This window comes from Manacus candei, unplaced genomic scaffold (genome assembly GCF_025592945.1).
Source record: "Manacus candei isolate 608988 ecotype Guabito, Panama unplaced genomic scaffold, ASM2559294v1 h1tg000050l, whole genome shotgun sequence".
Taxonomy (NCBI): Eukaryota; Metazoa; Chordata; class Aves; order Passeriformes; family Pipridae; genus Manacus; species Manacus candei.
In genome coordinates, this window is record NW_026138098.1 from 26,010,362 (window position 1) to 26,034,652 (window position 24,291).

The 24,291-nt window shown below is 38.0% G+C and overlaps 1 protein-coding gene across 4 annotated transcripts in view; it reads right to left on the reverse strand.

Moving 5' to 3' along the window:
• Nucleotides 1-662: 662 nt before the first annotated feature.
• The window catches only part of RASGEF1A (RasGEF domain family member 1A), a 159,173-nt gene continuing 135,544 nt past the window's right edge, over nucleotides 663-24,291 (reverse strand). For all 4 annotated transcript variants that reach the window (XM_051800919.1, XM_051800917.1, XM_051800915.1 and 1 more), the window contains 11 exons: nucleotides 18,242-18,370; nucleotides 12,731-12,868; nucleotides 9,108-9,329; nucleotides 8,736-8,810; nucleotides 8,385-8,477; nucleotides 7,007-7,109; nucleotides 6,633-6,712; nucleotides 5,809-6,000; nucleotides 4,679-4,802; nucleotides 4,360-4,432; nucleotides 663-3,345 (listed from right to left, as the gene is read on the reverse strand). In XM_051800919.1, coding sequence (XP_051656879.1) covers nucleotides 3,321-3,345; nucleotides 4,360-4,432; nucleotides 4,679-4,802; nucleotides 5,809-6,000; nucleotides 6,633-6,712; nucleotides 7,007-7,109; nucleotides 8,385-8,477; nucleotides 8,736-8,810; nucleotides 9,108-9,329; nucleotides 12,731-12,868; nucleotides 18,242-18,370 — 1,254 coding nt within the window. In that variant the 3' untranslated portion in view covers nucleotides 663-3,320. The remainder of the gene's footprint in view (nucleotides 3,346-4,359; nucleotides 4,433-4,678; nucleotides 4,803-5,808; nucleotides 6,001-6,632; nucleotides 6,713-7,006; nucleotides 7,110-8,384; nucleotides 8,478-8,735; nucleotides 8,811-9,107; nucleotides 9,330-12,730; nucleotides 12,869-18,241; nucleotides 18,371-24,291) is intronic.

Genomic DNA, 24,291 nt, shown 5'->3' on the forward strand with positions numbered 1-24,291 from the left:
TGCACTTGCAAGATCTAATTTTTTTTTTAAGGCTTATATCCCTGAGAAAGGAGGGAGTGTAGGTCGCTCTGGAGCAGTGCATTAGAAAAGCTGGATTCTCCTCACAGCTCTGTGCTTGTCTCTGTGTGACCCTGGAGAAGTGGCTTTGCTTCTGTAAAGTAGGGCATGAAAAAGGATAGTGGTTGCAAGCAAAGGTCTGGGGGTGGTGAAATGTCAACGGATCCTTGCCACAGGAAACCCTGCAGTGTGCTGCAGCCACCAAACGGTTCTGTGCTTTCCTGTTGAAAGGATAAATATATCAGAGGAAAAAAAAAAAAAGAAATGCAACTCTTAGGACACAATGTTTTTACAGAGTGGAACTGTTAATCACTTTCATTGAGAGAATGAAAATATTCTGTAGCAGAGACACTGTATCGAAGTCATAAAATCTTGTTACAGAGAGAACATTATAAGTGGCAGCATATTGTTGGCTTAGTGTTACTCTTGCCTTTGTGGGAAGATATTTAAATATTTCATAGTATAGTTTTGTAACTATACTATCAGAAAGTAACCAGTTGGTTCATTATGACTGTATTTCCTTCTCACAGTTGGTTCACCTCATTCAGCTGCTTGGCTGTGGTTTGATAACTCTGCCAGTGAAAAATAACTATGGAAAAAGCCAATCCTGGTTGAAGCAAGTTTCTTTTTTTATTAATGCAAGCACATCCAGTCAAACACAGAATATCCTGCTTTATGGTACAGCATTATATTTAGCATTTCAGCTCAGAATAGCAAAACACGGTATTTAAGGAATGTATCAAACTGAGGAGGAGAAATAAAAAGGAGCCAATGTAGATACTGCATGGTTTTCAAGTATATACTTGGACTGATTGACCGGTGAAGTGCACATTCATGTGAAAGCTCTTTTATACATTTACAGAAAGTGTTCTAAAATTGCATTTCAAATATATATTTTTTTCTTAAATTTTAAGCATCCCTTTTAAACTTCAATTACATAAACAAAGCTGATATACAATCCCTCATATAGTGTCTGACAATGTTACTAGCTAGAACATCTCTGAAAGTGCAAAACACTGTAATAATACAGTATAAATATTCTTACTGTAATCCAGGGCTGAAGAGGTCAGTACTTCAGCACAGGAAAAATAGCAGCAGGTCATAAGAATTATTCCTTCCCCTTTCCTGGGCTGTTCTTGTTAACAGTTAGTATTCTACTTCTACCTTCCTCATGGTATAACTTGCTTTTGTTTCTCTTTGATGTCGATGCTATGGGAATAGGAAAATGTTGATTTGTCTCCCTTCCTTACCTCGACTTACTCTGCTAATTTTAAGTATTTGTCAAGGGGGAAGTGAAAGAGGGAAAGCTCTTCTTAATTATTCACCGTACTACAGGGCCAATACAGCAAATTTCTACTAAGCGACTGCAGATGCTACATGAAACAGTGGCACTGCTCTTGGTTGTAGGCACTCAAGCAGGAAGAGTCTACTGAACTGGAATAAACCAGACCCTCAGTCCAGCAAGTCTTGCCCCTTCTTCAACAGAAGGCAGAATAAGATAAACACCGTCTACCTAGAGCTGGTCATTTTAAAAGACGTCCTTGCAGGGGTCTTCTGCAATGCTCTGTGAGGGAGGCTGTAACCACTGTCAACTCTAGAGGGACTTGTTTTTTGTTGGTTAAAAAAAAAAAACAACCAAAAAAACCCAACAAACAAACAAAAACTCGATTAAAACCCTCAATCTAATCATCAGGCTCAAATCATTATTTTACATTCTGCCCTCAAGCCTTAAGAGAACAATTACTGGAAGGGCCAAGTAGGTATTTGTGAGTAATAATTTGTTCATTAGACAAAATAGTTTTAATCTGAGCTTATTTTTTTTCTTAATTCAGAGATCAGATGAGAAAATAAGTTCTGAACTATATATTTTCTTTCCTGGAAATGAATACCTTGAATAAGCTCTTCAGGTACTAATTTGAATAGCTGAATTAGGTGTAAACTCAACACTAAAAGGAGAAACTAGAAATGGGTTTGCAGATCACCTCTAATTTTGGTACTGACCTGGGTTCAAAGGTTTGATTAATTTCTTATGGTGTTTGCCCTTAAATTTCAATGGGTTCTGGCCCAGACATGCCTTGCAAAAGACTAGAAAAAGCTTGCATCCTAAATTGGTCTCTGTTTTAATTGTCTGTAAGTGCAGACTAGACTTTTCAAAGGAACCAAGGGAATTAAATGACCAATTCAGTGGTGAAGAACTCTTAAGCTTCTTTGGAAACTTTAGCCTTAACTTCAAATTGGACATCTGAGTTTACTTCCCTTTCCCTAGCCCGTGATGATTTTTTTTATTTTCCAAAAACTCTTTTTAAAACAAAATACTAGGCCTGTTTTGCAGAGATAATCTAGGTTAGACATCCTTCTCTTCAAACAAACAAACAAAAAAATCCCTGATTTTTCAAAAGGAAAACACAAACTACTCTGACAGCCAGAATTTAAAGGATAGTTCCCAGAAGTATTAAAACTTAGACATGTGTGCATCATCACCTGTGCACGCACACATACTCACACACAAACGCACATACCCCAGCAGTTATCCCGTCTTATCTCTTTAAATCATGTAACAAAAATAGGTTTGCTGCACCATCAGTGTTACAGGCAGGTATACTCTACTTCATGTGCCATAATTCTCCATTTTATTTAAAAAGTACATTGTAGCTGGTTTTGAGACATCCATATTTTTATTTCCTTTACTTCCAGTCCAGCGTAATAAGGTACACTAAACGAGATCAGTACCTTGTAAGGCACTATTTTCTGATGTAGGAGAGGAACATGCTTACTGCAGATGTCAAAGGCCTTGACTCTACAGACACTTACTAACACCTGTGAACAGTTTTGCTAATTTCAAAGCTAGAGACGTGTTGAGTGTTCTGTAGGATACTGGTCCAATGGAGTATTTAACCTGAACACTGGCTTCAGTTGGATGTGTGTTTTAATTTTTACTTATTTTGGTGGAAGTAATAAAAAGTAAAAATTTGGATGCTGATAGAATAAGATCTCCCCAGGGATACCATCTCCCATGATACATTTCATCTCTGAGAACAGGGCCCTGCCCTTATATTTAAAATAAAAAACCAAAACCCTTCAGTAAGTGCCTTAAGGTTGACATGTGAAATATTTACCACATTTTATTTCATAAAAGTTACTGTATATACAAAACAGACCTCATCCAGTGAGGTCTTTCTTAGCACAGTCCAAGTCTTTCATTCATGTTGTAAAAACATGTTCATTAGATGTGCTTCAAAGTCTGCAAATCGGATCCAAAAATCTCAGGCTCTATTAAGCAGAGTTGTCCTAAAAGACAAAGTAACAAAAAAAGTAAAATTATTTTTTTATATCAGAACAAAAAGTTTTTCAGATCTGCAATGGATCTATCTTGCATCATTAGCTTTTCTTCAAGGGATAGATTTTCAACTGCTAGAAACTGGAATACATCTATGAATTCCAGTAAGGATACTGATGTTAAATGAAACGAAACTTTAACTTGCATGACATTACCTCGGGGCCTTAGGATTCACTCAGGCGTATAACATGCTCCTCTGTCATCCTAAACTGTTGCATGCTGAACAGTGTTGGATTTCATGGGAGGTACATTGCACTGGTGTCATAAGTAAAAAGCTTACATGGACTTTCTTAGAAACGTTGGCATCAATAAGAAATAATGTCTCATCGAAGACAATGTAGTCATAATGAAGCTCAACTGCAGCTCAGGGCATACAGGCCTCTGTTCCTTCTTTATCTGGTACAGATATGTTAAATCTTAACATGATTTATGAAGGTCTGAATCTCTCTGCCTTGGCCTCAATGTTGGATGAAATTTAATTAATTGATCTCATCAAGTACATGGAAATGGTGCTTCCCATTCTCACAAGGATGAGGAGTCATTGGGACTTTATCCCTTAGAGAAGGCTGACAACTGGAGTATTTTTAGAAATTTTCATCCTTTTATAAGATTTGTAAGTGGATAGCTATGAGGAGAGCACCTTCTTAGTATCTCTATGCGTTTGTTTACCCGAGAAAAGTGTGTCTGAGCGCTACTAAAAATGTAGATTATTTTACTGTATTTGATAGCCAAAATAAAGCATAGTCTCTTTCATAGTCCCAGCAATGATCTTGCAGCATCAACAGATCTGCTGAAAAAGCTGTATCAAAATCTAAGCCTCACTGAACTTCTTCAGATTTGAATTTTGAAGGGAAAACAATTTTATTTTGGTTTTAAGCTGGGTATGCAAATAGGACAGAAGAAGCTGATGATGACGTGCCTGTGTGTGTTTCCAAAAAGACTTATGTTCTGAGGAAGCTTCATACCTGAGTGTTTTCCAGCTGTCTTTTTCCATGTGGTTTTCTGGACCTTCACTTTCAAAGGATGCAATGAACAGAGCTAGTAAATAAAATAAGAAAAATCAGATATGTGGGTTCTTCAACTGAAAAAAAAAATGTCTAAAGGGTATATAGCGAGTGTAACTTAGCAGACTTGATGAGAATAAATTTCATTATCAGAAACCAATATGGAAATGCTGATCATGCTATCAAATACATTTTTGCACATTAATATTTTTAGCTGCATACTCTGTCTGCATTTCAACAAGTAGGAAGATTCATTATAATGTTCAGTAAAGGGTTGTACCTTCTTCACTATAAATGGGTGCTGTGAGTAGATAGCTCTGGATCTTCTTGTCCTTTTCAAAAGGACACTCAACCTGCTTCCATGTCAGGAAATCATGAATCTGTCTTGAAATTTCCCAGAACTTCTGCATGAATTAATTAAAAGAGAATTATTAAAATAATATTTTTTTCAAATATTAGTTCTTTTGTTTCAATTTCAGAAGATCTCAGTCTTGTTCTTGTTCATGCTGCTTCTTATTGTCCCTTACTCAGAATTCACTGTTATCCTTTCTTCTTACTGCACCCTTCATCTTGCTCTCTTGCTCCTAATTCCTCATCAGCTGTTACTTAGTCTCTCAAGTTTAGAAGAGTATATCTCTGCTGTCCAGTCTTTTGCCTTGAATTCTTTTCATCATCAACCTTTTCTTCATATATAATAGTGCCTTGGCCTATTTTCTGTGCCACATGTCTAAATTAGCTTGTGACTGGAACTGGACAGTAAATGGTTGTTTTTATTTATTTTACTTTTTACACTTCCAAACTTCAATTTAAATGAAGTGTGACATACCTAATTTTTTCATAAAGCATTCTTTCAATTTAGGAACTAATCAAAATAACATATAGAAACTTCAGATATCCTTTCCTTCCTAGGATTTTAAGAAATCCATAATCCTGTATATTCTGTGTGCCCCCTTACCCAGCCTTAGTAATGACAAAAAATTTTTGTCAAAAATATTTTTGACAGTCTGTGGTCTTTTAGACGTGCATGTTTATTAATTGGGGAGAGAGAATCCAGAACCTGTAGAACCTCCCTTGAAGACCTGATAAATACAATTTGCTGGTTGTGTGGAGCATTTATAGCACCCTAAATGGATGAAGTTCAGTGAGCTCACACTGATGATTTAGGGTGAAGTTACCCATTAGAATCTGATCCGATGTGATGGCTTGCTGTGCTGCCACAGAAAAGCAACCACTGGCTTTCACAGAAATGTGATTCAAATCATTTCCCCTAGATCATGATACCACTTTGTCCAGATCACAGCAAAGCTGAAGGAATTGGTAATATAATGAGCTAGGAGTTCAAAACTGGCAAATATTTGCAATGGACAATGTTTAACAAGCATTACAGTTTCTACAACAGCAAAGTCCTACCTTGAAATTTATCTGCCCGTTGGGCAAGCGGTTGGTATGTATTTTGTGTAGGAAGTAGATATCTTTAATAAACAGGTTGAAAACTGGGATGACTATTTTCTCCCTGTTGCTGTTGGCAGTCTGAGATCGCTGTGCTGCTCCTTGCAGGGCTGTGCGGTAGTTACAGAAGTTGCTGGATGGATCCATGTGATGCTGGTTTTATACAGGGGGGAAAAAGATGGTCAAGTAATGCGTGTGTCCTACAAATAAGAAACTTCGATCTAACCATCAGAGTTCATTCTTTATAAATTTGTTTGGTCCCTTTTTAGACTTTCAAGATAGAGCATCCTCATACTAATCAGGTTTTTCTAACTTCTATCTTGTTTGAAAGGAGGATTCTGTGCTGGCTTTATATCTATTCCATTAACCGTTGAAGCAAAGCAGACTGAAAGGAAATCATAGATGACTATCTGGGGGAAAACCCAATATTCTCATTTGCAGTCACCTCTCTTTTTGATGACCGTTTCAGTTAGGTTTTGTTTCCATGCAGATCGCCACTAGGTGGAGTACTCTAATTACTTTTAAGGCAGCATTTACTGGAGTGGAAACTACCTTGAAGTTAAACGGGCAAAAATATGCTAGGAAAAAATAACCTGAAGAAAACTTGCATCCACTTTTCTTTGCAGACACGTAGATAGTTTGAAATGCAGGAAATGCTCCTCCTAACGTTTATGTGGTGGTGACCACTGACAGGTGTCCCTGTGATCTCTGATGTAGTAATTAGCAGAGGTCTGGACTAAACTATTTGGTAGATTTATATATAAAAGTTAAAACTTTATACATACCTCTAAAACATCAAATTTGGCTGTTTTGACCTTGGACCAAGTTTTCTTTAACCGTGCCACAGGACTCAAGTTCATGCCAGCTGAATGCACAGAGAGAGGAGAAAAAGAAACAACCGAGTTGGAAAAAAAAATAGGTCTAATATAACTGTGTTTATGTATCAGCACCACACATTCTGGAAGGCATTTCAGCTTGACAACCAGAAGTTGTAGCTAAAACTCACCCACCTACACACTAATCTGTCAGTGGCAGACACTGCCCCTGTAGAAGTGTGCATGATAATGTGGGCAGCCAATTTAGGGCAAGTGTGAGCAAAGCCTTGCCAGTCAGGTTGTAAAATGGTGTGCCCCTTGCCATCTGTGTTAAAAAAACTCACAGATAATAGCCATCATCGAGTTGAAGTTTCCAATGTTGAAGCATTCTCTTGCCACATCAATGAAAAACTCCACCATTCTTGTGCGCTGCTTTTTCTTTACAATCTGGAAAAAAACCCAAGATCTGTTAAGAGGGAAGGGACAGTCTGAATTTTGGACAGGATGTCCAGCCAAAGGCATTGTAACAGGTTGACTGAATAGACATAAACTAGGCCTGAGGGTATTTTGTTAAGATTCTAATTTTTAATGAAATAGCAGAAATATTTGGGGCTACTACCAATTAATTGTGTAGTTGTGGGGGAGTGTAAATTTTTGTTTATACATAAGGTCAATGTCTTTGGGAATCTTGCATAAACAAGCTGGGGACTTTCAGCAATTTCCTGTTACTGGAAAAGGAAGCTAACATGACACTCCTATCAGAAAGAATATATGCAAAACATTTAAACCTCTCAAGAAGTGAGGAAAGCATTGGACAGACTTAAGATCAGGGGCATGTAACGTAAAAATGTGAGAGAAAACAATTGCCACGTTCTGCTTTTCTCATTTTGCTGCATGTACTCCTAAATGAGCTCTTGAGAGCAGGTAGTAATGATGATCAAATATACAAATTCCCACACATGCAAAGGTGCATAGGGATCAAGCAAGTGATGCTGAACACCTGTTTTGCAAATTCTTTTAAAAACGGCAAAGCAAAATTAATTGCCTAGAAAAAAATTCCCTTTTGCTAGAACTGGTACACATTAATAGGAATCTAAAAAGAGAACACACATGCAACGAAAAAAAGAAAGGGGATTTCTGGGGCAGTACACCTTCCATTTCTTTGTTTATTATATGACAGAAGTTACTTTAACCTCTAATAAGGTTATTCTCCCCCCCCTTTTTTTTTTAACCTTTCCAGTAGTCCACTTTCTTTTTAGGCTTTAAAAAAGCCTATTCTCAATTTTTCTACAATGAATATTGCATTAATATAATGAATGAATATAAATTAAAAAGTGAATACATACCAGTGCTAATGATATCTAAATGCAGTGGAAGGACAGCTGTTTATTGGTAAAACTGCATTTAAATATGAGTATTTTTAAGAATCTTTGGATTTATTAAAAAAAAAAATCCAAAATAGCTCCTAACTCAGTCCACACAAGTTCTATTTCACTGCATGACTAATGCTACTATGGAAGCTGCACAAAACTAGAGAATATATGCAAAGCCAAACATAGCCTTGAACTCTTAATCATATAAGCATGCAAATAATTTAATGCTTGAATAATGCCATTATCTTTAATTGCCCTGCTAATGTTTAAATCTCTATTAGACCACTGCCTGCCTTTTGTCCTTAGGGCCAGGATCCCTTTGCTTATCTTGTTTTCTCTGAATACCTACCCGACAAATCTCTGTAGCCACCAGCATGCTGAGACAATTGAACCAATTGTCATAGGCCTCCAAGTTATAGGTTTTGGTCACATCACCTCGGCACTGCAAGAGAACAGGCCATGTGTTAAATCTATCCTGTGTCGTCATAAAGCCAACGTACCAAAGGATAAACTTCCTTTTTGTGTCTTGATAAAATCTTGTTGGGTATTTTTTTAAGGCATAAGCTTAAAGAAGCTTAGAAAATTTCAGTTTTTCTTGCACAGGGTATACTCCATATGTGTACACTCCACATATATTATGGAGGCTCTTGATTCTGGTTATTTTTTGCTTCTTTTTCCCTCTATACTCTTTTTTTTATACCTTGTGATTATCCAGGGAGTCCATGTGGCTCACAATCTGCATCAGATCCTCTGGGTAAATGTTGCTCACCCTTTCCTGCATTTGGAGAGATGAGAGATTGTTACTGTACAGACAAACAGGGAGCTCAGTGAAAAAAAAAAAAGAATAAGTCAAAGTTAGGAGAACATTTTGGTAACTTTTATCTTCCTACAGTGTAGATGTGTGAGGTGTTTTTATAGTTGTACCTAATTGGTCTTGTTCATTATCTGACTTGGTATGTTTTGATTGAAACACTGGAGGCTTTCAGTGAAGCCATAGCAAAATTCATATTGATGAGTGTAATAATATCTAGTAAACGGAAAACAAAGTAATTCACACCAATCAGTGTCTCACCAGTTCAATGTAGGTCAGCTGCTGTGCCAAGATCAGAGGGTCACAGCACACACTCAGGATGTCCTTTTGAGTTGACTGTGGCTTGGTTTTGAGGATGGTGCCTTTGTCAGTAACGGGTTGCCGGAATTTCTCTCTGATTTCCTGGTATTGGCTCCGTGCAGAGAGGGCCATCAGGAGATTCTGTGTCATCTGGCTAATGATCTTCTTCACTGTCCCATTTTCCTAAGCAAAAGGCAGAAACAACGACTGCTAAAAACCTTTAGCTATTGCAGATACAGATCACTGGAGAATTTCTGACTGGGAAAAATAAATGTCTATTATCCACTTTCTTTCATCTTCTCTGAGCTGATCATTCTGTGACAAATGAACTTGTCCTAAATGCCCACACAGCTCTGTAACAACATTGTTATGCCTGCCTGCCTCCCCAGCTCTGTTTCACTTGCTTGGCTGGTCTGTTCCCTTCCCTAGTACCCCATTTCAAAGGCATCTGTAAACAGCTGAAGGCTGGGTATAGTGAAAGGTTGAGTTGCTTGCATAAGGCTTCTTGGAACCTCTGTGCACCAAGTGCCAAAAAGCTCTTTCTCATTTGGACATATTGATGAATCCAGTCTATCTAGCCCAGGCAGAATCCAGGGAATTCACATTATGACCAGGAATATACCCCTGAAATACTCTGGCTTGGCTTTGAACAATTAGAGCATCCAAAGATTAGGTTAAGAGCACAATAGATGTCATGTTCTTGGACAACTAAAATGCCTCTCTGTTCATCAGGTGCAGATTTTAAATACAGGATCTGTGAGGATACATACTGGTAACGCCAAAGACACATAATCTGCTCAGTGTTCTGACAACTAAGGCAAGGTGATTTTTTTTTTTCTGCCATTGATTGTGTCCTACAGGCATTTCTCTATGAGATCAACTGCAAAGAGCTAACTTGATCCTTTTCCTACTCCTCTATCTCTCCTGTTTCTGCTTTAAATGACCCAGATTCTCCAACCATGTTCTTTCTGCTGCTAGGAAAATTAATTCAACTGCAGATAGTCCTTTTCCTTTTTATTACACAATCCCTCTCTTGCTTTCATGCAAATTATTTCTCTTGAGTTACCCACAAGGTTAACCTTTAGTTTACAACCTGCTGTATTGGTTTCTGCCAGTCAACTGGATCCACTACAAAGAATTGCAATGAATCTGTGACCATTCAAAGAAGCCACTAATGTGCAGTGATGACTGAAATTATGTGGCACATGTGAGAGATGATGACTACCAAATACTTGTATATTGCATGTTATAATTAAGCGATAATGGTGTCAGAATGTTGCTTTACAAGCCAATAATCTGACTCCCAAGTGAAATCAAATGCAAAGCTGAAGGCAGTGTAGCTCATCTTGAGGCAACTGGGTTACTGCTGAACAGCAGCTGGCTGAAGCCACTCCTGATACTGTGCTACAAGTGTTCCGAAATGCCAAGGGAGAGTGGTGATGGGAACTGAAATAAAGCACTAATCCTGATCTCTGGTATGCTGAGCTTTCTATTGTAAATCATTTGACTTCAGCTGCTATGCCTGACTTACCCATACGTCTGGGAGGAAGCAGACTTTCTGGATATGGATTGTAGAAAATTAAACTTGAAGATATGTGAGAGTATTGCAGATATGACTTAAAAGTGAACAAAGAAACTCAGTGACACAAAAACTACAGCTTACTTAAGCTACTGTGAATTTATTAGCATCTTAATACTCAGACAAATGTCAGATATTTAGCACTTTCCTTTCCTTACCAGTTTTACCCTAAATTTTCCTTCAACTTTGAAAAATAAGCCAATGACTGTACAATAATTTGTCCTTTGAGTTCAAACAAGACATTTGTACTTCCTTTGGGGTGCAACCCTGGCTGTAGCTATAGCTATTTGGTATGCTGTCTGATATCATTAGCACAACACCTGACTGCTTTGTAGGAGTCCTCAGTTGATTCTCTACCTTATAAATGAAGAATAGTGTCTTAAGGGGATTTGGAAAGCTTTAAAATACAAAATAAACCCCCAAACCTTTACCATAATTCCTCACTGAAGCATAGTATGGGTAATTCGATGTGGTAAGAAAAACTGAAGAGCAAAAGCTGCTTTTTGTCAAATTATGTTTCCTAGGGGTCAAATGTGGCAGAGCTCATCACTGATGAAACTTGACTGGTAGCCTTGTAAGGGGATAAACATGGTGATGCTGTAACTAATGGATGTCATTAGATGCCTTGGACACCACAGCACTGAGCCATCCCATGAAGATGTGTTTTTCTCAAATGCCAATTATTCATACACAACAGAGTGGGAGGGAAAGGGAAGAGAAAGAAAGGGCACGACTTCTTTCTAGTTCAAAGTAACAGACAAATTAACTACTAAGATATAGACACTAAATAAAACCTCTGCCAAGTCCCCTTTTACATTACTGTCTCTGCCAACCTCTTTGTCTTTGTCTACAAAGGGAATAGAAGGAATATTATAATCCTATTTCCTGTTCTCCTCCTACTAAGGCACTGACATTTTCATAGTAGCATCCACGTCAACAGCTTTGCTGATGCAACAAAGCTGACATACTTGCTTTTGATAACTTGATGACACCTAGTTGTATTGTCCTATCCTTGATTCATGCAGAGCTGTCAAACCTGTTGTTCTTCATTTTTTCTGTACTTGAATCAACAAGAACACATAATACAACTGTCTTCCCATTTCCTGCTAATTGTTCTCAAAAATATCTTAAGGTTGTGGGTTTAAAAACAATGAGAAGCTTCTACTTCTGTGTAAGTAAGCCTTCCTATTCATACAGGCATTTTACAATTAATTCTCCTGCAGTTCTCGATTATTTTTTTCCTTCTCATGGTAGTTACGGTGACTTTCTCAATAAGCAAAAAGTGTAGGCTTTGTGAGTGTTGGAAAAACCCAAAACAAACAAAAAAACCCCAAGAAACACTCCCCACCCCCTCCTGATAACTAACAGTCCTTGTTTAATTCAAATTCTCTTTAAAAGTCTTTTGTGAGGCCTAGTTTTCTTCACAGGCTAAAAACTCAAAGCTGTTAAGACTGGTGATTTGAGTATCTAGCAGAGCTCAAATATAACCTTGTTTATAGAAATACTGTGCATGTCACCTGAAACACAGCAATAAAACAGTTGCTTATTATTGTTAGAAGCTGGGAATGAGCTATTAAATAATAATCTTCACTCTGGTCAAGAGTACACTTGATACAACTAGTTCACATGTCCTGCAAAACTTAGACATACAGAGCAATAACAATGTACAAAGGAAGGTACATAATTAATTATTAAAGTTGGCTATATTGAGCCATTATAGTTACTGTTCTTTCTCCTTCTGCACCACAGTCACTTTTCATATTGTCATGACTGTTTTGTCTCTTCTTCTTACACTTGGTGATTAGACATAGACAGTTTCTGCTAATGGACCATTAAGTCCATCAGTCAGCCCATGTCCTGGTAGTTACACTGACAGCTTAGCAAATGCTGCTTTAGTCCATTTAGAAAATACTGCCTGCAGTATTGTGTATAATATGACAAACCACATATAACAGTTGGCAAATACTGCTTTAAACTTAACTTTTTTTTCCTCACCCACCCCTACCTCATCACATTGTGTGATCCTGTGAGCAATCTCCTTCAATTCTTTCATGGATTTTTCATCTTGGAAATCATAGGGGAAAGTTTCAGTCCATTCCTTCAGCAGCTGAATGATTTTGGCAGCAAAGGATTTTAGTTTTGCCTAGAAAGAAACAATGAGGTGATTACTGACCACAGACCTTTCTGAGTGGAGACTGAATTAGCTGATGAAGGTTCACAGAAATCTAGAGACACCCTTGGAAATACTTTGCAGTAATAGTAGGTGAAGGGAACAAAAAAAGAACATATTTAACTGTGAGCTAGATTCCTAAATAGTATCATTTAGCCTCCTTTTATTATAGCTTGGTAATGTCTCTTACCAAAATATCTGAAGATATTTCAAGGTTAGTTGTATAAAACCAGGAAGATGACAGAATAGTTCAAGCGACTTATTTAACTGCAGTCTGTGGGACTTAAGCTGATTTAGGCCACCTGAGGCAGCAGTACCTTAGTGTTTGAATTCAAATTCATACAAACTACAGCACTCTACTGACTGTCTTCCATGAGAAACGTTCACAAAGACATTTCTGTTCTCCAGAATTTATCAGACTGTCCAGACTGAGCTGTATATTAAATAAATGGACAACGGGAAAGACGTGTGTGTTCTCTCCATGATATCTAAATCAAAATAGACTTAGAAAATAAAAAGTATTGGCTTTTGCTCAAAAAGCTATCAACCACAGAAAGGGAGAGCTATGTTTTTCAGGTTTTTTTGTTACCTGTGAATCTTCTAAGGCTTTTCTTCAGCTAGACGTGAATTGGATGCCAATTACTCCACTGCTGTAGCAATGGAGAGCACCATCAGTAAATGGAAGGGAGAACTCTTGTGAAACTGGGAGTGTGAATGCTAAGAACACTTTTAATGGACGAGAAGCATCAAAACTTAATTTAGGTTATATTTATCCTCCCACCCAGCCTGTGAAGCACTGGGGACAACAAGGAAGGTTTGTGTTTACCTCTCTACTTGTGTAAGCCAGAAGTCCCACTAGACAGCAGTTCCTTTTCCCCATGTACAACACTTTCCTCATTGTGCTGCCCAGCAGCCTCTTGGGGGTGGTAGAAGGTGACTGAGCATGTGAGTGTCAGTACAGGAAACTGGCGTGTTTTCTTTTAAGACAAATAGAGAATGTCTTCCAAATACTGGCAGGAATGCCAGCCAAAACATCATCTGATCATAGTACGTCCCAGTTTCTTTAATCAAAACCAAAAGTCAACTAAACTAAGTTTTGTTGGTTTTTTTGTTTTGTTTTGTTTTGTTTTGTTTTTAACATCTCAGCATTATATGTCAAGGAGAATATTAGCAATGATTGATAAGAACTTTGAAGTTAAACCATGCACCCTTGAATCCTCAATCTGACAATAACCCAGGGCTCCTTGTAAGTCTAGAGGGAATTTCCTTGTTTGTTTGTGTTTGCTTTTTTTAAAGACTTACAAACTGCTTTTCCTAGCTGGTTTAATGACAGCATTTAATTGATGCTGCTAGTGAGAGTAGCACAGAATGGATAGGCAGGGAGGGCAAAAAGAAAAAATGACTATTATCTTTGCCAGCAGTGGGCATTCCTGCAAAGCAGTGTCTGTCAGTGCCTCTCCTGTGGAGCCCAGCTTCAAGGTATTTCTCAACAGCATGGGACAGAGTTCCAGATTATAGCTGTCTGTCCTCCAAGCTCCCATTGTCATCTGCCTTGGGGAAAAGACAATCTATACTTATTTGCTATGAAATGCATGGAGCCTGACATTAATAAAAGAATAATCTCTAGGTGGTGATGGACAATTAATTAGGCAGCCAGTGCACTTCCATTCAATTAAAGTTAACAGGCCATGACTACTCCACTTTTGTTTACCAAAAGCTGCTACAGAACTGTTTTTTAGTATTAATCATCCTGACTATCCTTTCTTTTTAATTTTTGAAACTGAAAAAGGAGGGGTGGGGGCAGAAAGGTTCCAAAATCCTACCTTAGCCCATGGCAAGCATCCCTATGTTAATACTTAGTTCATAAAGAATTTATGGGTTATCTGGACTGACCCCGGCAGCTGAAGAGACCACATCAGTCATAGCTGATGCTTTTTTAATGCTGGTGTATTTAAGGGCAAATTATTTCAACTTATACTCCCTGCACAGCTTAAAACACAGTGCCTTAGGAACACTGACTTCCCATCTCTTGGATCCACTCGTGAGTTGTTTTGGTTTGCCTCCTTCATGACAGAAAGCCAGGCATCTGTTGCAAGACAAACTGCAAACCATATTGCTCTTCAGGTCTAAAAAAGCTTAATGTTTTATCAGATGCTTTTAATGCTCATGAAAATAAGGTACACCTTCTGAGAGCAACACTAAGAGACACAGGTGCAGCAGAACACGGGATTTCTGCTTCATGTGGGCTCTGATGAAACCCAAAGCAACGTGACAGGCTTGATGCATGTGATAACCTAGATGGAAATCACACAGGTCTGTGGGTACCAGATGGAAATCAGGCAGGTCTGTGGGTACCAGCACACAGTTTCCTTTCTGTCATGGCTGAGATAAAACTACCAACCTACTTTTTCTGTAGCCTTACTCCAGACATAAGACTCCCTTTGTGAGGCCTGACGGAGTTCTCTGGAGTCCATGGGAATAATTCTCCCATAAACATTTCTTTGAAGAGAAAAATACTTTTATTAATCTAAATACTGTGGGTTGACCCTGTTATGCATGAGACAAGACAGGACTGAGAAACAACTCCTAATTAGAAAGGAGGGCAATGGCGGGAAAGGTTTAATGACAATGACCTGGTTATGAGTATTTCTTTTATTTTTGGTTTTAAAAAGGAGCACTTACTGGCAACAAAACCCAGGGGAAATTATGATTTTTAAAGGGACTTAAGTATTCCAAGACAGGCAAGACAAACTTAATAGAAACTAATTTCTACTTTCACTTTTTATTTCTTACTTCTTTAGTTACAAAATATCCTCAAGCTGCAGAAATAATGCACAACCGTTTTTGCAGCTTTTTTCCATTCAATAATACTATACTAGTGCTTCCTTCTGTGACAACCTTGTTGAATCTTTACAATCTCTAATGCACTTAGGGAGAGTTAAATTTTTTTCCTTTATGGTCAAGCTTAACTACTGACTTCTTTATTATAATTGATGTCTTGAACTGTGAAATTCTCCCTTTATTTATGAGTAGTCAAAAGGACTCTAAGCAGGCTCCAAGACATCGCAGATTGTTTTTCTTTTTAATCCACTTTTCTCTGGGCTGTATTTCTATGACTCTTTGGCTAGCCAGTAATGTCAAAAACAACAAAAAGATAAGTATTGTGGTGTGTAACCTCAAAATCTGGTTTCTTGCCACTTTTGCAGCTCACACACTATCCAGGCAACAAGCTGGCCAGCTTCTTGTCTTAACAGATTTGCCTAAGCATACTCTATCAGAAATGATCAGAGATGCTTTAACTGCTTTTGTCAGCTATTTCCTGCTATGCACCCACTTAATTAGAAGGTTCTGGTAACTGATGATGCCTTAATGGATTATGACTGTGAATACTTAGCAGTATCTTGAGTCAAGAGTTTCTATGCTGCATGTGAAATGAGCTTTTATTTGTTGCCAGACAGAAAAACAAATGTTTGCAAATGCCAGTGGCCAAACTATTTTGTAAAACATACAGGTGCTTGCAGTAGAGGGCAGTAAAGTAGTAATATGAAAGGGATGTCAGAAGTTTATGTAGTGTTTTCTAAGAAGTTTGTGTTTAGAAGACAGGAAAAAATTACAGCTTATGTTAAGGGAGTAGGAAGGGATCAAGGGCATAGTAGAAAGAGCAACCAGAAAAACATGTAAATTAAAGCTGCCTCCCTAAAATGTTTAATTGTCATCCTGCTGCTTGTTGGTTTTCCTGTAGGCCCGTTTCCAAATTGTCAGCAGAAGGTGTAACAGTGTGGGTGTTTGGAGTATGAGCTGCTCTATTTTACATCCTGTTGTTAGGATGTAATGCTATTTAATTTCTATTAGGAAGCCATGATTTTTTAGCACATCTGCTAAGAAGCCAGACTAATAATACTTTACAATTAGTATTGTATCTTTAAACAACCAGGTGATTTAGTCCCCAGAGACTGCTTTCATTTGAAAATCTCCTAAGTGCATTGTCATTCACAAAAGTGTCATCTTATATCCCGTTAACTTTAAATCCAACTATTTCACAAATGTATTTTGACACTTTCTACTCACAGCTGTCTTTATATATGTCTACAGCTCTGATTTACTCATTCCATATTTCAGATGGTCTCAGCATCTTTTAGAGGTTCCTACTCCTGTTGTTTAGTTACATGTTGCTGAGGAACCATCACAATTTACAGAGCAGAGTTTGAGGTTGCTCAGTCATGAGTTAAGTTTGGCAGTGGGAACAGTTATCACCTCTGTGTACAGAACTGGAGGCAGTGCTTCTTGCATCTTCTTTCCCTGAACCCTTCTTTTCCCCAGCACCTACATGACAAGTTAAATAGCTATTTGGAGAGTAGATGAGGGGACTGACCTGGATGAAAGGTATTTTGCACCATGGTCAGTTTGTCCTGTGGAGTAATTTTATGACATAATAAGAAGTTGCACACCAGGAGAAAGAAGTCCTTGGGTCAGTATTGCTGTCAAAAACTCTTTATTGACAAATCACAGAGTCTACTTTTGTACTCCTCACTCAGACTGCTAATACACCAAGGAGAAAACAAAATGGAACTATCAATATGCTGAAGATTAGGTATGTGAGCTTGTAACTTCTCATCAAAGAATGGATGCAAAACATATCAAGGATTTGAACAATTTAGGTATTTAAATACTTGCTGATCCCATCCTGGGTTTGTTACTCTCATTTGCTTCCCTGCTTGGACTTTTCTGTAAAAGACTTGACTTGACTTTTCAATTCAGTCAAAAAGTCCTCCAATACACACTTTGCAAGTGGTGATACTTATATGGATTTAAGTGCCAGTTTGGTTTAATCAATAGTAGTAAAACATGTCAGCACAGGTTACCCTTTTAAATAGTGCATCTCTTAGTTTTTGTGAGAGGTAACTTTCTGATTTACTGTTACACCAACTTAAAATACCCCAACCTACAGCTGAGCACTTGATTACGATGGTGAGGGTGACTTGAAGAAAGGGAAATGGGATTCAAGAAAAACCTAAGCTGGTGAAAGCTCAAAAGTGCAAACCAACTTTCTGGGCAGGTTTCATGGCAGATACACATTGCTGCACTGACCTGTAGCTCCCGAGTAAAGTCGTGTTTGTAGACATTGCATCTGACTGGTAAGGTTGTACATAACCTATGCTTGTGGCTAGCAAGTGAAGTAAAGGTACTTCAAGGAAAAAGACCCAAATAACAGTGCATCCAGGAACAAATGCCAGTTACAATTTCATTTTATTCTTTATCGGTCTATTTAGCTTTACTATGGGAAGGAGGGAGTGGAAAATAAATGACAGTGGCACAACTAACTGAAGGACATAATGGTCCATTTACCTTTTCTGCCTCAGTCCCCGTTTCCAGCTGCTGCTTCTGTTTAATGCAGATCTGTCCCACTTTAGCCAGGAGCTCGTGTGGGTGAATGAAGACTCGAGAGCTCAATAGGAAAGTGAAGATGTAAGTTCTCTGTGGAAGGAGAGAGGAAAAAACCCAAAATCAACAAAACAAGTTGAAAAACTTTAGCAAAACTAATCTATCTTCCTTGGAAAAACTATTCTATAAACTACAAATGTAACTTCCCTTCCTTTAAAATTTTCATAACTTTTCCTGTCTCGAGAGAAATGGTTAAAAGGAAATGCTATCAGCTTCAAAGCTGTTAACTCTGGGGTTTTCTGATTACCAAATTATTTCCCTTTAAAATGCCAAACTTAATATGCCTCATTAGTCATTGCTTACTAGAGACACAAATGAACTACAGCTAATGTAGGGTGTTATGCCTCTTGAACACCACTATTTATGCTGCTTTGTTTCCTTAAGAGTTACTGTTTTTCACTAAGCTGCAGAAAACTGCTTTATGTGTATTCCAAACCACAGCTGTAATTTCTTCATGTATGGGGATTTTTGTTCTTTTTTTTCCCACAATCACTGATACAAGTTTTAGCTTAGATTGTGGCCTTATGACAATAATTTAGTTTTAAGCTTAACTTATTTGGGGCTTGTTTCAGAGTCTTTTGAGTATGAACACTGCTAATAAATACCAAAAGTGATTATTTCTCATGAGAAATAGCTTCTCCATTTATATTTTAAAAGCTGTAAAGTGTTGTATTATCACTGTATCATACTCTGGACATACTATTCATTGTATCATACCTTGGATAGTTTAATTGAAGTGAGGATATTTTTCTGTCCTAGTCTTGCTCCACTGTTTGAAACTGGGTTTCTGCATTTGAATGTAATTTCCTGACTAATGACAGTAGCAGCTCATAAGTACTTACATTTTTCCTTTAGGCTTTTTTAACAAAATGTGGAGTTGGGAAATTACAGGGGATCTCCTTGACAATGTATTTCAATTAACCTTTGTTATATTTGGAACATGTACTGTTACTTTGACCGTATTTTTAGAAATGTAATTTGGCCACAGCCAAGTGCATTTAAATAGTCACTGTGCACATATATGACCTTGGACTGGGCAAGTAAATTGAGACAGCTAAAAACTTTGGACCAGTTGTCTAAAATATGGTATCTCTACTATCAGCTACCAAATTTGTCCGCTTGCAGTCTTCAAAACACACTTGTAGTTAAACAAGAGTAGTATCTTTACAACTCTAAAGAGGTTATAGGGTTTATCTCTCTAATCACAACAAAGTGTGCTGTTAAAGAAAATTGTTTTTTCTAGTACTCAGTGTACCCTATAGTACAAATTTAGCACTAAAAACCTCCAAATATCAGAAGGGGAAAACAGATTTTTTTTTTTTAAACAATATAAATTAACAGAGTGTTCTCAGAGTGAGAGAAAAGTATAGTAGATTAAACATATATCTAAACATTTAACTTTATCCTGAGCTTCTGGAGGAAGCTAATGAAAGAGCAGAGTGGAGTGTGATACAGCAGAGGCATTTAAAATGCTCATTCTGATTTGAACATCTTATCAGTGATGGGGTTCATGTATTAAACTAGAAATAGCATTAATTCTGTACAATCAAAACCAGAGTTAATCTGTAGTCTTTGCCTTGTCTGTTGTTTATGAAGAGAGGAAGAGAGGAGGAGAAGGGTTAACTGGATGGACAGTTTGGGTCAGGCTCTTGATTGCTTCCACTGATGCCCACAGAAGATGGACTGCTGGGGCCATCTAACAATCAGGCTCTTGCTGACTTTGAGCAGGTGGCCAGGGCAGTGACAGGATAGTGGTAGCACAGCCTCCCCTCTTGATGACATGGTTGCAAACATCCCACACAAGTGTACCTTAGGAAATCTAAGAAATTAGGCTTCTGTTTGGTATTTTATGTCTCTCCAGAATTTCAGAGTTTATTTTTACATTTACAGTGAAACAACCTTGAAGTTCATCAATTCTAAAAAGCAATTCAATGTAGCTCTTGAACCTGCATCTGGAAACAGTTAATGACATTGTGCTGGTTTTGAAGAATTTTATCATCTGTGGTACTGTATGTGGTGAGTTATGGGCACTAAAATTAGGCTGAAAAGCTAACCTGGTTCACAAAAGGGGACTTGGTTGTGTTACGGGACAACATATCAGGTCTTTTATTCTTACGTGTATGAGAATGATTCTTAAACTGATACACTCCTTATTCAGAATGAAAGCAAGGGAAAGATTGGGTTGTGAGATTTGGGAGGGGGGAGAGTGTGTTTGTTAAACTATGCCTAGTTATCCTCTGTTATTTTTTGTAGCTAGCTCATGTATCCATTGCTATCGTTGGTGTCCCTGAACTTAAGACTGTGAGTCTGGTCTATCTGGGACAGGAATTCAGCTGGTGGGGTGTGTCAGCTGTCACTGGGTTACGTGAAAACTTTTGTACTGAAAACCTGAAGCAGCCCTCACTTCTACTACAATTTTGAATTTGTGAGATGAGGGGGAAAAAAGAAACAAACAAAAAAAAAATCTTTGACACTTTCATCCTTTCCCCACATTCTTGTTTGGGGCATTTAGAGGCCTGTCTCAAAGTTGCCTGTACGTGTAAGTAGCAGGGAACCACAATTTAAGCCACACTGCCCTGGTAATGACCTGTGCTCTGATAAGCTGGAACATGTTCTTTAAGGAAAGATGTAATTTTGCTTCTCATGCTAATTCTAGAGTTGGTCTCCTTGGTGAAAGTTTGTGTAGTGTGTGACACTTTATCCAGAGTGACTCTGAGGAAGGCCCACTCAACAGTATCATTTACCTATTGTTATACTGCAAGAAAAGTGTGACACAGATGAACAGTGCTTTTATTTGGTTTCTTTGATAATGTTTTATCTGATGTTCATAGAAGTGTTGAACTGGCAAGATGCAGGAAGATACAGGCCATGCAAGTGCTTACTTTCCATTTTAAGCTTGCTGATGTCTCTCTGTAATCAGGAATAGCTGTACTGGACCCATGCAATGCTTTTCCATACAGCACTGGACTTTTTGGGTTTAGAAACAAATTATTTGTTCTGGAATCCATCTGCTGTATTTTTATTCAATTTTTTAAGTCACTTAACCAGAACTAGGTTCAGTACTTTGAAAAACAAAATGTTCCATTAGGGTGAAGCAAGATATGCAGGTTTACACTATACCGGTATCTAATTGAAGGGGTTTTTTAATACTTTTATTACTCATGCTGGCACAGACAAGGACTAACTGCAATTAAGAACCAAATTAAAAATGATAGGTCTGACAGCAGTACTGACCCCCAACTCCTTGCTTCTCTGCTAATACCCACTCCTTATCCAATAAAGAAATTTCAGGGTGAGCTAAGCCATGCATTTCAGCTTAGTGGGAGGTCTCAGGGGTTAGGAACACAGTTGTTTTGGATAGTAAATATTTCATATTAATGTCATATACCTTATCTAGATCAAGGATGTATGTGATTTGTTGCATCTACACTACCATACACATATAGGCTAAATGTCTTAACTAAAAACCTGCAATGTGTCATAGGCACCCTCTAATCACGAAGATGATGGTTTAGGGAAGGAAACTTAGCTATGAAGCTATCTGGTTTGATAAAGAATGATTAAAAAAAGCTTCCATAAGCTGTAAGGTTGAAAGTTAAGCTCAATTTATCCTACAGAAGTGACAGGTATTTGGGAGGAGAGCTGAAAAAAAAAATCCTTTCTGCACTTGGAACAACGTAAGTTAACACAAAAGGGTCTTGTGCTTTACAAGAGAATAAGAAGCCAGATTCCTTTAGTGCCTAAAGTTGTTGCTAAGAGATGAGCTGAATTATATTAAAAAAAAAAAAAAAAGACAGAGCACGAGCACACAAGACTAAAGAAGGAATTGTTACTCTCCGACCCAAGAATGCACTGATGACTTTTTGAGGAGGGGAAAAAAAAATAAAATTTTTCTTTGTGCACTCACTGCTCATTCTCAAACTTCTTGTTTGTGAAATATTTTCTTGAAACATTTTCTTGCTTGGGCACAAGGGTTGCAGACTGGTACATTCCATTCCTAACCTTCCGAACTCCTCTGTCTCATGAGTATACATTTTTCTATGTGCTGAACAAGTCCCTGTACACAAACAAGACTCAGAAGAGCAGTACACAAATGTAGGCGCTTATCTTTCCTGTCCTCCCTTGCCTGTCTCGTGCTCTGCCAACATGGCAAATACATTTTTGTTTTGCCTCTGTAACCAGCACATAAAGACACTTTGTGTTTGCTTTCTCCCCCGCTCCCTTTTTTTTTCTGTCTAGAAGGTTACTGTGATCATCAGCTTAATGTGCACACACGAAGGAATGCCTTCTGAGCACTGTGCTCAGATGTACTAATCAAAAATCTGAATGAGTACTGATAACTTACAGATCTGCCACACTGAAACTAAGGTAACCTCTGCTAATGTTACCAATAGCTTCTCTTGGTGCGAATTAATTGGTTATATCTTGCTGCCTTTCTTTGCATGAGTAGTCAGAGACTGAGACATGTTTATACTTTTCTCTTGAATGTACAGGATTGGCTACTCTTCTGACAGGATATCAGCCTACATGGCTATCACCAACCCTCTGTGGCAACTTCCCTAAAAATAGAAATGAGCGTGAAATGAAGTATAAACATGTAACTGAACTGAAATAGAAAACTTGGGTTTGAAGATGACTCAAATACAGCTCCTTCTTTATGTTGTTTGTACGTTATTTATCTACTCATTTTATAATTAATCCTAAATTGGGTGATATGACTTAACTAAAGGTATGTGTTGTGCTGTAGAGGAGATGAATTTGGTTTAATGCTGTTTTCCATCTCTCTTTCCTTGGAGTTCTCTTTGCTTCTGTTGGATTTTCAGCTGTCAGCCTACAGGGTGGGGTCCACGACTGCTTGGTAATGGGAATGCTCCCTTGTGCGGGGGATGAAGGGATAGCACCATGGAAACCAGCAGCATTCCAAAATAAGTTGTAGACCCCTTAAGTAATGCTCAGTTTATGGAACCATTTTCAGAGTAGCTGTGTTATAAATAGATCTTATGTTACAAGTTACAATAAGGGATGTGCATTAGCAGCTACTTAAAAAAAAACTTTAAGCTACAGTCCAGAAATCCAAGTAGCAAGTAACCATATTCTAGTGTGACATAAAAGACAAGGAACTGACTCCTTGGAAGGCTTAACTACAGTACCCTAAAGCTGCTGCTATACCACACCAGCTCTACCCACTGCTTTCTTCAGCATCTCTGTTCTACAATATGTATTCGGGGTGGGGAGATTCAATGTCTAACAATGGCTATCCCTCTGCTTATAAAAGGGATCCCTCTGAGTCTTATAAAAGATTTGGTACTGGTAGCACAATCGTATGTTAGCCATATTTAAATATAAGATTTAGGATTACTTTTGAACTGGAATAGTAAACCATCCTGGTTTTGCTTTTTTAATCCTCTGCTGATGATTGATGGCAATTCTGCTGCATTTACCCACAGAACTCTCATATGGGGAGTCCCCTCTTTGTGGATGGGGGTTGTGAAGATGTGTGATATATATGTGGGACCTTGGTGGGACTTTATTGTCATTGATATGAGACCACAATAAGAAGTTTTACACAAATTAGTCTGAGAAACACAAGGTATAGCACGGCCCACTACTATAAACATTGTTTGGCATACAAGTTAATAGTGATTGCAGTTTCCTGCCCCCCTGTTAGTTTGCACAAAGCGCTGGGATATTTCTGCCATAGCTGCTGCTTTTTCAGAGCTCAAATAGAATATATGTTATACAGCCTCTCTGATCTTTGGCTACTCATTTAAGTAGTACTTTTTGTTAATGGGTACAAGGGGTAATTTTAAGTGATAAAGTGATATTTTAATAATATCCTAGGGTCAGATTCTTACTGCATACCCTAGAGTTATAAGTAGTATTTACTTTGGGGGACTGCACTGAGGATGTTTAACCAGTTGCAAAATCAATTTCAGGCTCAAGAACGTACATTA